Consider the following 11833-nt stretch of genomic DNA (forward strand, 5'->3'; position numbering starts at 1 on the left):
ATTTCGAGGGAACAGACAATGATATAGACTTCCTGTCTGTACTTCATTGAGTAATAATACTTGCCGTCGAAATTAGTATCGAGGTATGAAACAGCTACCTCTCGGAGAGACATATTGATTTTAAAGTAACAAAAAACCGAGCAAAATGCGAAAAATTATTGTTTATAATTAAAAGTTTAAATCGAAAGAAGAAAACTTCTCGTTTCGATGTTCTTTCCATTGGTTGCAGACTTCGTCTTCTTTGTAATCTTAATTTCATATTAAGTTATGGAATGTTTGACTCATGGAATAAATCAAAATGTGTTAAACTAAAAACAAATCTAACTATTTAATAATGTCATACTCAACTAAACATCAAATATGTTTGAAATTTCATTCATCATTAGTAGCATTTTTCCCATTCTGTGAAAAGGATACAGTTGCGGTTAACTCTATCGAGAATGATTGTAAGCTAAATGAAATGCCACCGCGTTCTAAAATAGAGATATGGTATTTTGATTAGCTAAGGCAACATTTATTTACTAAATGAAATAGAGTTCAGATTAAGAAAAAAAGAAAAAGAAAAAGTAAAAATTATAAAACCGCGAATGGGCATCAATACTTTACTTAGACGCTAGGGTTGTGTATTTGTTTCTAAGTCTAGGGTTTAGTCTCTGTGAATACCAGATAACCCGGATGTTCTAAAACAGACGCCTACACATTACACTCATGGTAAATATTCGACACTTAGACGCCAATTTTCTCTTTATATGGCATATATTTTTTATTCATGAATGATAACGAATGCTATAGCACAGTCTAAGCAGCGAAAATTTGTATTTGTTTGAGTGGCCCTATGTCTATTCCTTTTCATTGACGAACTGTTAATAGTAGTGCAAATAAGATTCGCTTAATGAAAAGCTATGTTAGATAACAGTTTTAAGAAAGTAAATCATTTCACTGCTTATTACATTACCCGAAAACCCTGAAAGCTTCAGAAAATCATACTTAGAGATGTTCCATACTAATCTGAAAATACGTTCATGATATAATGTATTACATGAAGTTATCTCCATCGTATCAAAGCAAGATTCAGACCATTCCTTTGATGACAAATCCTTGCCTCCTTTAACCATTCATCCACCCAACCATCTATCCATCCATCTAACCATCCATCTACACATCCACTCATCCACTAATCCACCCATCCATCCATCCATTCATTCGTCCATTCGTCCATCCATCCATCCATCCATCCATCCATCCATCCATTCATCCATTACCATCCATCCATTACCATCCATTTCCCTTAACTCTCCTATTTCGCCTCTTTAATTGATGTATGTTTAGTTTATCTTAAAGGGGTTCGCTTAAAGTGTGACGTTCAATAATTTGCTGTAAACAAATATGAAAATGTGTTTTCTCTTTGCGCCAACATTACAATATTGGTTCTTCTTGTGATGAAATTGTTGATTTTATTGTTGTAAAACAATCAGTACCGTTATATTTAAAATTACAAGTTCAATAATCTTTCTGCTTCCCAACTGTAGGGAGCCCCTGGAATGATCAATTATTGATCTATTTGACTCTGATTTTCTCGTAAATGTTATCAAATCTAACGTGGCCCATGCTACTTAAAAAAATTAAATTTTGGTTGAAATATTAGTTCAACTCTTTACTCTTTTGAATTAGCTACAGATTTTCTTCCTCATTCTAAATGCATACATAATGTTCGTTTACAATAGGCCTCCATCAAGTGTATCAATGTTACCTTAAACTATTTAATGGTACGCTTGTTAATATTATTGCACAAACTAGACGAAGACAAAAATCAAAACCAATCAGTTATATTACTCTCTGATGAGCCTAACAAGAAGGCATAATAATGCAATATTTGTCATAATCCACTCGTTTCCACAAAGCGCCTCCGGCGACCATTAAATCAGTATTCTCAATTAAGTTAACTAAAATTTCATTTTTTTCTCTCAACACTGTTGAGTTTTAGTCACCTATTGACAACACTCGCCATAGCCTAAATTCTAAATCATTCTCTCTATGACATCACAAATTGCGTGATCTAGATGGGACCGGAAATAACCGAAAACTCTCAAGCAAATCCGACAAAAAACGACTGAAAAACTGTCGTTTTTAAGGTGTTTGCAGACGGTTTTTGAGTTTTAAAACCAGAATACGTTTCACCAGCATGTCGTCTAGCAAAATAACAATAGTGAATGTGAGTATTTGGAATTACCTTTAAGTTAGGTATGCTATTATGTAAATAATATTCATCTTTTTCAAGTGAGAATCCAACCAATAGTTTTATATTTCAAAACTAACCTCTCCACATTACAGTGTAGTTCTATTTGTACATCTCATCTCTGTAACTGGTACACATTTTCTCACAGCTTACCATTCATTGGGCCCTGCTTTTCCCATTTGTTTGTCAATTTGTTATTTCAACTTCGGACGTGTTATTGTAATTTCTGTGCTTAAAGCACTAAACAGTTGTTATCAAGGGCACGGAAAGGTAATGACGTAACTAGCCTAACTCCCTGGGGAGCATGCACTTCCAACGTGGTCCCTTTTTATACAATTGGGTTGACTGGAGCGCCATCATAATTAAAATTCTGTCAACGGATATTAGCCATTCAGAACAAATGATAGTGGTTAGGCGTGATCCACCAATGCTCATGATTTGATCCACCTCAGTATTTGACAAACATCGAATGATATAAATGATAACATCGTTATGTTATTGAGATGAAGATACTGTTTCACTTTCTTGTCTCCCCCCCCCGTTAACTTGATAGCCGAGTATGTAAAAAACACCCCATATAATAACTCGATGTTGGAATAAGTAAATACCCCCTAACTTAATGACAGAAAATGTAATCACCCCTAACTTGACGGCAAATATTGAAATTCCCCCTAACCTGATGGCAGAACTAAACACTCATAATTTTATGAAAAACGTGTATATATATTTATGGTTCCAAGAATGAAGTTCATTGCAGACAAATCGAAACATCTCCATTGTTTGAAATTCACCATACCAAATAAAGTGACTGTATTTCCCTCTCCTCCCCTTACTTCACTATTCTGCATGTCCTACTAGGTATCTGACGGTATTGAGAAGATCAAGCGGGGAAAAAGTAAGTACAGTAACTATCCATCAAAATATGCTTGCATCGATCGGCCAGCCTAGATGTTTCTGAAATAAGTTATTTACAAAAAAGGTTTCATACCTGACCGCTGCTTGAGAGGTTTTTAATAACTGCCGGATTCATTGTTAAAAAGGAACGTCAAGATGAACCACTAAAGAGAGCCTGGAATGTCAATATATTAGTGATAGATACTCTAACACTTTAAAACAAACATTGTATGTACTCAAGGCTTACACACCCAAACAAAGAAATGTGATTAGTTACTTTGTATGTGTATGTATGTATGTATGTATGTATGTATGTATGTATGTATGTATGTATGTATGTATGTATGTATGTATGTATGTATGTGTGTGTGTATGTATGTATGTATGTATGTATGTATGTATGTATGTATGTATGTGTGTATGTGTGTGTATGTATGCGTGTGTGTGTATGTGTGTGTATGTATGTATGTATGTATGTATGTATGTATGTATGTATGTATGTATGTATACTATGTATGTATGTATGTATGTATGTATGTATGTATGTATGTATGTATGTATGTATGTATGTATGTATGTATGTATGTATGTATGTATGTATGTATGCATGCAATAAAACATGCATGTATGTTTTATTTTATATTTCAGCATTCTTAAAACTTGACAAAGAAGCAAAGAGTTTTCTCCACGGACGTTCAAAGCGAAGTTTCCATAGCATTGGTGAAGAATGTTGTCATGAATTTTGTACAGCAGAGGAATTGGAGGAAAACACTTCCGATGCGGCCACGAAAGTAAGTTCTTCTTATGGATCAATTTGATCTTATGCATTTAAAGGGTATCTTTGCTATGGGCTTGGAATGGGAGTCAGCAGAAACAAACTACTGAATGGTTGAACACTGAACTGCTTTTTAATTCGTGTTTTCAATTTATTTATTTATAGATAGAATACGTTGCGGAACACGATGCTGGTAAGTCCTATTAAAGCATAATTAAGGTTTTCTTTTGGAGTATAATTTGTGACAACATTTGTATGTAGGTATGATATCTCTATAAAAGTGACCAGATGGATGGACAATAGACAATGTAAATCCACAAACATAGGAAAAATACAACAACGAACAATTTTACAAAGTGTTTGTTGTTTAGAATAGAGACAGTGGGTAAGGCAAAAGACTATTCTAAAAGTATTTGTGTTAACTATTGGGGGACGGTATGTAGTAGTAGTAGTAGTAGTAGTAGTAGTAGTAGTAGTAGTAGTAGTAGTAGTAGTAGTAGTAGTAGTAGTAGTTGATACAAAGTTTATTTTTATTTTATTAATTTATTTTGATAAAATACAAAGTTTCATTCCGTCTTAACAAAGGGGCTTCAATTACTCCTATTAATACATCAGTTGTTTATTTCTACATAGTGGGGTTCGCAATTGTCTTATACTTCCACTTTGTTCACACTTAATTTTGTTACTATTTTTTGATTACCTTTACAGTACTGTGCATACCCTATGGTAGATAAAAAATGATGTTGTGGTGACTGATTTTACTTTTGTACATGTGGTTGTCATTTAACAACTCTTTCTTTCTTTCTTTCTTTAGATCTCATTGCTTTCTGTATGAACCGCGGCGGTAAGATATTACTGAAGCGGAAAAACGAGTGTTTACCAGAAGACTTTAATACATATTTGTATGATCAATGCTGATTATTTGCCAATATGATAGTATATAATCTTAAATAAGGTCTTCTGGTGAATACTTATTTTTGTGCTTTAATGTATTTGAATCTTTTCGTATCTGTTTCTTCATAGTTAAAGAACATATCATATCAAAGGGGAAGTACTTGGGAATAATTTACATTTTACTTGGGAATAATTTACATTTTAACTATTGTGGCTTTTAGTCTTCTACTATTGATTCTGGTAATTTTAATTCTCGGTCCTTTATATGCCAGTAAACACTAGGATACCTTATAAATACACGGCGTTTAATGCATACTTGGGTGTTAAATGAGTAGATTCATTCACTTCCACTAGTGTTATTACTATGGAGTTGGCTTCAATCAGGCCTTAGGCGGAAGTGACGGATGCCAGGAAAGCCAACTTAAACGCATCGTGACTGGTTGTATTATTGTAATAATTATGATAAGGATAGAAACAGTCCACCATGCTAACAAGGCCAGTATATCACTCCCGGTACTAACTCCTATTTCGGTGCCAGCTCCGGACTGACGAAAGTGTACCAAACCAACCCATTTTATCTCGTTTAACATCCGAGTTTTGATCAAATATAGTAAATTCTAAAGGTATTCCATATGAACTAAAACCTTAGAAACTAAAACTAAACATCCACAGTACACTTTCTAAGTATTCTTTATATTTATCCCAGTTTCAGTACCGTTTTGGACTTATTGCATTTGAAGGATTAATCGTAAAACTTCAGCTATTTTCAATTTTTTTTCTGAACGGAAGGCATTTTCTCTCAGTTTACTAGTTTTTTTTTCTATTGAATGCTGGCTAGTTTTAGACAAGTTTTCTGCCGACATGGAAAGCGTTAATTATTATAAGCATGCTATTATTAAGCCAAGAAATACAGAAGTTCCTCTCACACATCCGCCATTTTGTTAGACGAGCAAGGGACAATGGGATTGCTTTAGGATCTTTTCTTTTCTTTCTGTTTTGAAGAACAATTAATTGGGAATTTGCATGTGATATAATTTTCCCTTTCTCAGATAGAGACGTGATTGGATGAATACAAATTCCTAGATCTGGTATTAGGAATGTCAAAAACTAAATACACTTATAGTAAACTAATTACTAAATTAGTAAACCAATCACACATAAGCGATAACAATGTTTAACTAGTATCGAATATAGCTTACAAAACTAATGAACACATTTACTGAGTATTCCGAGGGCTGACATTATTTTGGTATTTTTTGTATCTTCATATTGCATGATATTGGTGTTATTACTTCTCCTTTAACCCCAGATTTCATACTTCCCATTTGAACATTTAACAAATAAGTTGCATGTGTAAATGTAGTGTTTATCATATCATAGTTAATATTAAATTGATGTAATTGTCCTCTTTATATATCAAGTTGATATATATATATATATATATATATATATATATATATATATATATATATATATATATATATATATATATATATGTATGTATTTTATAATTGTCTAATTTATATTATTCGTTGACAGACGAATCTAGCCTTAACACAGATGAACCTGGTGAGTATAAATAACTTGTTTTAAAAAACTGGCTATACAGTAGTTTAAGCAAAAGTCGACGTTTTCCAAAGATTTCAAGTATGAGAAAGACATAGGTAGAACAAGACCTTTCACCGGAAGACTGTTTGTAGAATATACATTTGTTATGTAACCGATCACTTGGTAAGTTGATATTGTTTTAGGTGATAGATAACAACATTGTTACTGCTGTAACCGATCACTTGATAAGTTGAGATTGTTTTACGTGATAGATAACAACATTGTTACTGCTGTAACCGATCACTTGGTAAGTTGAGATTGTTTTACGTGATAGATAACAACATTGTTACAACTAAACATATAACATGATACTTATAATTGAGAGGATTTCAAAATGTTGAATTAATGTAAACAAACTGTGTGTCTGTGTGTGTCTGCGTGTGTCTGTGTATATTATATATTATATATAAGTATACATGTATAATATCATATATATGTGTGTATATAGGGTTTAGATATTGCTAATGTGTATGAATCTAACTGACATACATATCTTTTGTATTAGAGGTGACTCCTCCTCCTCCTCCTCCTCCTGGTGAATCAGGTGATCCTCACATAACAACATTTGACGGACTTCACTACAACTACCAAGGTGTCTGCAGGTATGTCCTTTTCACCGATGGATGCGGAAGACGACGCCCATCATTCAGAGTTGAATCAATCACCGAGGGCGGTGTCAACAAAAAGGGAGAAGATGTTGCTCGTGTTGCAGCTGTCACTGTCCGTTTAGGAATGGACACATCGTATGAGACGGTTATCGATTTACACAAGGGGGATGTTGCTAAGGTATGTTTGTTTTATTTGTCTAAAACAAGTGACCTATTGGTCAGAATAGCTCCGCTGTTATTTTTAAGTGAATCATGGAGAGAAGATCGAGGAGAAGCTCCGACATGTTTGTCAAAACTTATAACTGTTCGTGATGTACTAGATTGACTGAATGCTCAGCTAACCCAACTAGATTGTTAGTCTGAGATTGTGTATTGCTCTCTTCCTCATCTATAAATAAATAAATTACAAATTCGTATGTACTGCTATGACCCTACACCAAAAGTGTGACTTGCACCATAGCTTTAAAGGCTCACTTTGAGAAGGATTTAACAGTAGGTGTAAATAAACATTAGGTGCAACGCTATAGAAAAAGCTGCCCAAGAACAAATGAATTATCATGTGTAATCCATAGATAAAATAACACTAATTCGAGAACCTGGGATTGAAACGCTAGCCTTTAATTGATAAAATAACACTCATACGGAAACTTGGGATTGAAACCCTGGCCTTTTTCACTATGACATATTACCCAATGTATTATGGAATTTAATACCAGGAGGGGATATAATCCAATAATCATTCATTGTTGTGAGGATGTTGCTAAAAAAAAGTTTTAATGTCGGCTATTTCACAATAAATTCATTTATGCATTGTTATAGTCTGCGATAGTCGTTAATATTATTAATAACCATACGATATTTTGATGTCACAGATAAGGTTTAGCAAGTGGTTAAGGCTACCATTTATGAAAATTTAATACAGTAAGGTAATGAAACACATAACGACTTTTGAAGTTATTAAATATATTAGACCTAGCGCATCAAGTACATGTAGTCCTAAAAATTCACTTTCGCATATCACCTAAAAATGGTTGTGTCCGAAACATTGGTATATAGCAGATATAGTAAAGTGGTTTAGGTATGTTAGAGAACATTACGTGCACGTGCTCAGATCATACCTACTATGTATAATAGAAACTGGAATCTATGTTCCCTATATATAGATTTAACCTCTAATGAAATGTGGTGACCTGTAAGTTGTAGTGTCGATAACATGTAGTGTCAGAAATACAAAGCATATCATGAATGTTATTATCTGAAGAGTAAAACAATTTAAATTAATGCTTATGAACTATCAATGAAGGTTATCGTTACGGAACATTCAGTTGTTGTCCCACGTGAAAAGTAAGTGAAGCATTGATTATGCAAAAGCGGAGTATTTACATGACATGTTGTGTAATTAGTGTGGTAGGTAGTACATGTATATTTATGTTTCAACCACACTCACTCTAGATGAAGAAATATTAAAGCATATAGGTTAGAAACGGGGACAAGAACACATACCCACAATGCAGACAATTGCAAGGTCCTTGTAGAAATGAATTTTCTTTGCATCATGATCACAATCCAAAACATAATGACCCCCCTCTCATTCAAAGTTGTCCAAACAGGATGACCATTCCTTTTAAAATCGTAATGTCATATGTACAGTATAACCGTTATTTCTGTGTTATGCTATCATTATTTCAAAGCTTAGTTTGATTACGATTGCTAACTTCTATATGTAATATTTAATAGAAAACTGTAGCGAAGGCCTATTTTCTTCACAATCTTACCGTTGTCTTTATCTATGTAGCATGTTCCTCCTTGTCAGGCCCTTTGATATGTGGGATTGTAATCAGACCTTGTAATCGGCACAAATCTTCTGACATACATATTAACGTTTCCTGACCACTCACTTAGACACTAGTTGCTTAATTTATTTGGACTCAGTGTAAGAAATTATTCTACACAGGATGTATTTTAATACCAAAACCCTTCATTTTGTTGGTACATGTCAGGCTAGGAGATATATTTTTTTTACTAAAACACGGCATTTGTGAGCGTACTTTATGTTTCCATGGAAACAACTATCCTATTTTAGACAATTTGTGTTACAACGGATATGACTAAAGTATATATGCCAAAAGTAAGGAAATCTGAACAATATGTTGATTTTGTTACCATGGCAACTGATGTTTATAAAATCATCCCCTTTTCGAACTCAGTGTAACAAACTACCCAAATAGGGTAGGCAATAGGTAAATAAACCTGATTATTATTAAATTTATAACTTTTATTTGTCAGATGTAGTTGTATTTTACCAAACCAATATTTTTAAGTATACTGCAAGGTGTGTGTTATGTTCACAAGATACACACTTTAAGCATTGCTTTAATGTACCGCTGGTTAGCAGAGAAATCTCAGTAAATTTCAATAATTCGGCAAAATCTCTAACATTCAACTGTATGATGGCTTTTAGGTGAATGGTAACCATGTGAAGACCTTTCCACACTACCTAAGTTCAGATGTTTGGATGGAAAAACCTGGGGGCAAAACTGTTGTTCTGAAAGTTGCTAATCAATTCGAGATCACGTGGGATGGCTTGAAAAGCATTGAATCTCAGCTCCATGACTCACAACATGGCAAGCTATGTGGACTTCTTGGCGACGCAGATGGTGACATCAGTAATGATCTTAGCATGCCTGATGGGAAGGTGACTGATGATTTAGTAGAGTTTGGAGACAGCTGGCAAGTGCCCGGAAGGTACAGTGATTAAATGTGATAGCTATAATGTAAAATTATTTCTTGGCATTTGCAATAGCATAGTAATTTCAGATGATGAGTTTGCCAAAACAGTGTGTGTTCACAAACGTATTTTTATCTAGGTTCATGCATCATTGGTTGTATTTGATAACATATCAGACACGCCTACACTTTACAGATCGAAACAAAATACAAGTAATTGAAAAACCAGGTTACAAATGAAGTCTTGGAAAATTGTATATGTAGTCCACTGCAATTTCCTATGTCTTGTTTCACTTGTAATACAGCTTATCTGAAGTGTTGCTCTTGCCCACCAATGATGTATAGTATGAACAGGATAAAAACACATTCATGACACACATGTACACTGTTTCGGCAAATATGCCTGAAATGTGTTGTTACTGTCAGTAATTTAAAATTAATAAGTAGCGCATTTCTCTTTGAAACCAGGGGGGTAGACATGGGGGGGGGGGGGCTTGTTACATGTAGGCACTCCATGATCCTCCTTCAGATAGGCTAGTATATTTCATTTGAACGTACGTAAAAGGTAATGATGCCACTCATGAGTCAGACACTCACGTTGATGGGACAACTGATGACACGTCAATCAAGCGTGTATTGAAGTTAACACCGTATGATCTGAAGTCATTACTTACCAAATACACCAAATACAAGAAACGTTCGTTTTAATGAAAATATATATCTTGCCACGTGATTTTCTTTAGTGTCAGGATCACGATTTAATAATTGTCAAAGTCCTCAGCATGTTGGATTTAGATCGCAAGGAAGCAAACTATCCCGACAGTTTCATTTTTATAAGATTTAACGATTTTATATGCATAATATATTGTCACGAAATCGTACATTTCTAACCCAAATATATCGAGAGGACTGATCCCCACCTCTTCACTAGGTCACCAATGGTATCAAACAATGCATTTGATTTGGTTTGACTGAAGAAGAGGGCCCAGCTCCATCGAAATGTTTGTCCGTTAAACTGTTACCCTAATAATAGCCAGTCGAAGACAGAATTCTCTCAATCAATACTAAGCTCTTTTTGACCTAATTTCCGTATTAAAAGCTGTAAAGTAACATAGCTTTGTTTTATAATATATGCATGTATCATTAATATATTTGCTCCGGTGTGTGTTAGGAGGCTAGAAAGGGATTCAGACGACATTTTCTTTCCATGTTAGGAATACAGTTCATTAGATTGAATATTATCTCTTCGTATGTGCTGACGTCATTCTTGTCCTTCTTTTACAGTGCATGTTAAGATGGCAGAAGAATACAATCTTACCATAAACTGACTATACATCGGAATTGGACAACACACACACACACACACACACATCTCATATCGCTACATTCATCTCATCGGCCTATGCGCCAAACTTACTCATTCTGTAGCCAGCTTGAAGCGACGTTAGGTTAGGTTAAGGTAAATGACTGTTTAAAATGGTCGTCATGGATACCAATCACACTGTTGTAGAAAGAAATGTTGATTTGCACCATCGAAATTGATAAACCAGAAGTATTTGAACCAAGGATGAGAAATTTGAAAAGTATGTCACAGTGACTGTTGGTCTTCTGACCCAAAGTTTGCTTCGGTAGAGGACCTCTTGTGGCAAAGCTACAATCCTTATCATTTCTCTGATAACGCGAATTTGAGTTTTTGACATTCTTGGATTATTTTGAGCTTGTCAATCTGCACACTTGGAAATACTTCACATGGGAAATAAAGAGTTTAAGCATCACTGAGAGTCGTGTTTTAATGGAAGAATGACGTTTAGTACAAACACAATGAAAGTCAGTTCACTATCAAAAAATTGTCGTCTTGCTTGACAGCATCTCACTAACATTGCTACATTGTATCGTCAGGTGTGACAAATAGCATACTAACATGGCTAATTCGTATCGTCTTCTTCAACGGAAACTTTATTAGCATTTTGATATCTTGTCGCCTTACACGACACAATTGGCGTACAGTTCTTACATTTTCATTCACCGATATGTCCGGAAATTAAAGTATATATTGTTACAATGTACGTAATTTGGCTATAATCTGTTGGG

General features: G+C 34.4%; 1 protein-coding gene across 1 annotated transcript; it reads left to right on the forward strand.

Moving 5' to 3' along the window:
- The first annotated feature begins 334 nt into the window (after positions 1–334).
- On the forward strand, positions 335–11508 carry LOC144448616 (kielin/chordin-like protein). The gene is made up of 8 exons (XM_078138893.1): positions 335–446; positions 3779–3921; positions 4071–4098; positions 4720–4749; positions 6339–6368; positions 6913–7193; positions 9477–9760; positions 11027–11508. Exons 1-8 carry the CDS (start codon positions 335–337, stop codon positions 11034–11036), a joined length of 918 nt encoding a protein of 305 aa, XP_077995019.1. The 3' UTR covers positions 11037–11508.
- The last annotated feature ends 325 nt before the right edge of the window (positions 11509–11833 follow it).

This window comes from Glandiceps talaboti, chromosome 17 (assembly GCF_964340395.1).
Source record: "Glandiceps talaboti chromosome 17, keGlaTala1.1, whole genome shotgun sequence".
NCBI lineage: Eukaryota > Metazoa > Hemichordata > Enteropneusta > Spengelidae > Glandiceps > Glandiceps talaboti.

Bases quoted from the DNA above. Each gene is read 5' to 3' on its own strand.
- LOC144448616 (XM_078138893.1), top strand. From the start codon at position 335: ATGTCATACTCAACTAAACATCAAATATGTTTGAAATTTCATTCATCA. The intron at 4,099-4,719 runs GTAAGTCCTATT...TTCTTTCTTTAG, and splicing joins CGTTGCGGAACACGATGCTG to ATCTCATTGCTTTCTGTATG. The intron at 4,750-6,338 runs GTAAGATATTAC...ATTCGTTGACAG, and splicing joins TTTCTGTATGAACCGCGGCG to ACGAATCTAGCCTTAACACA.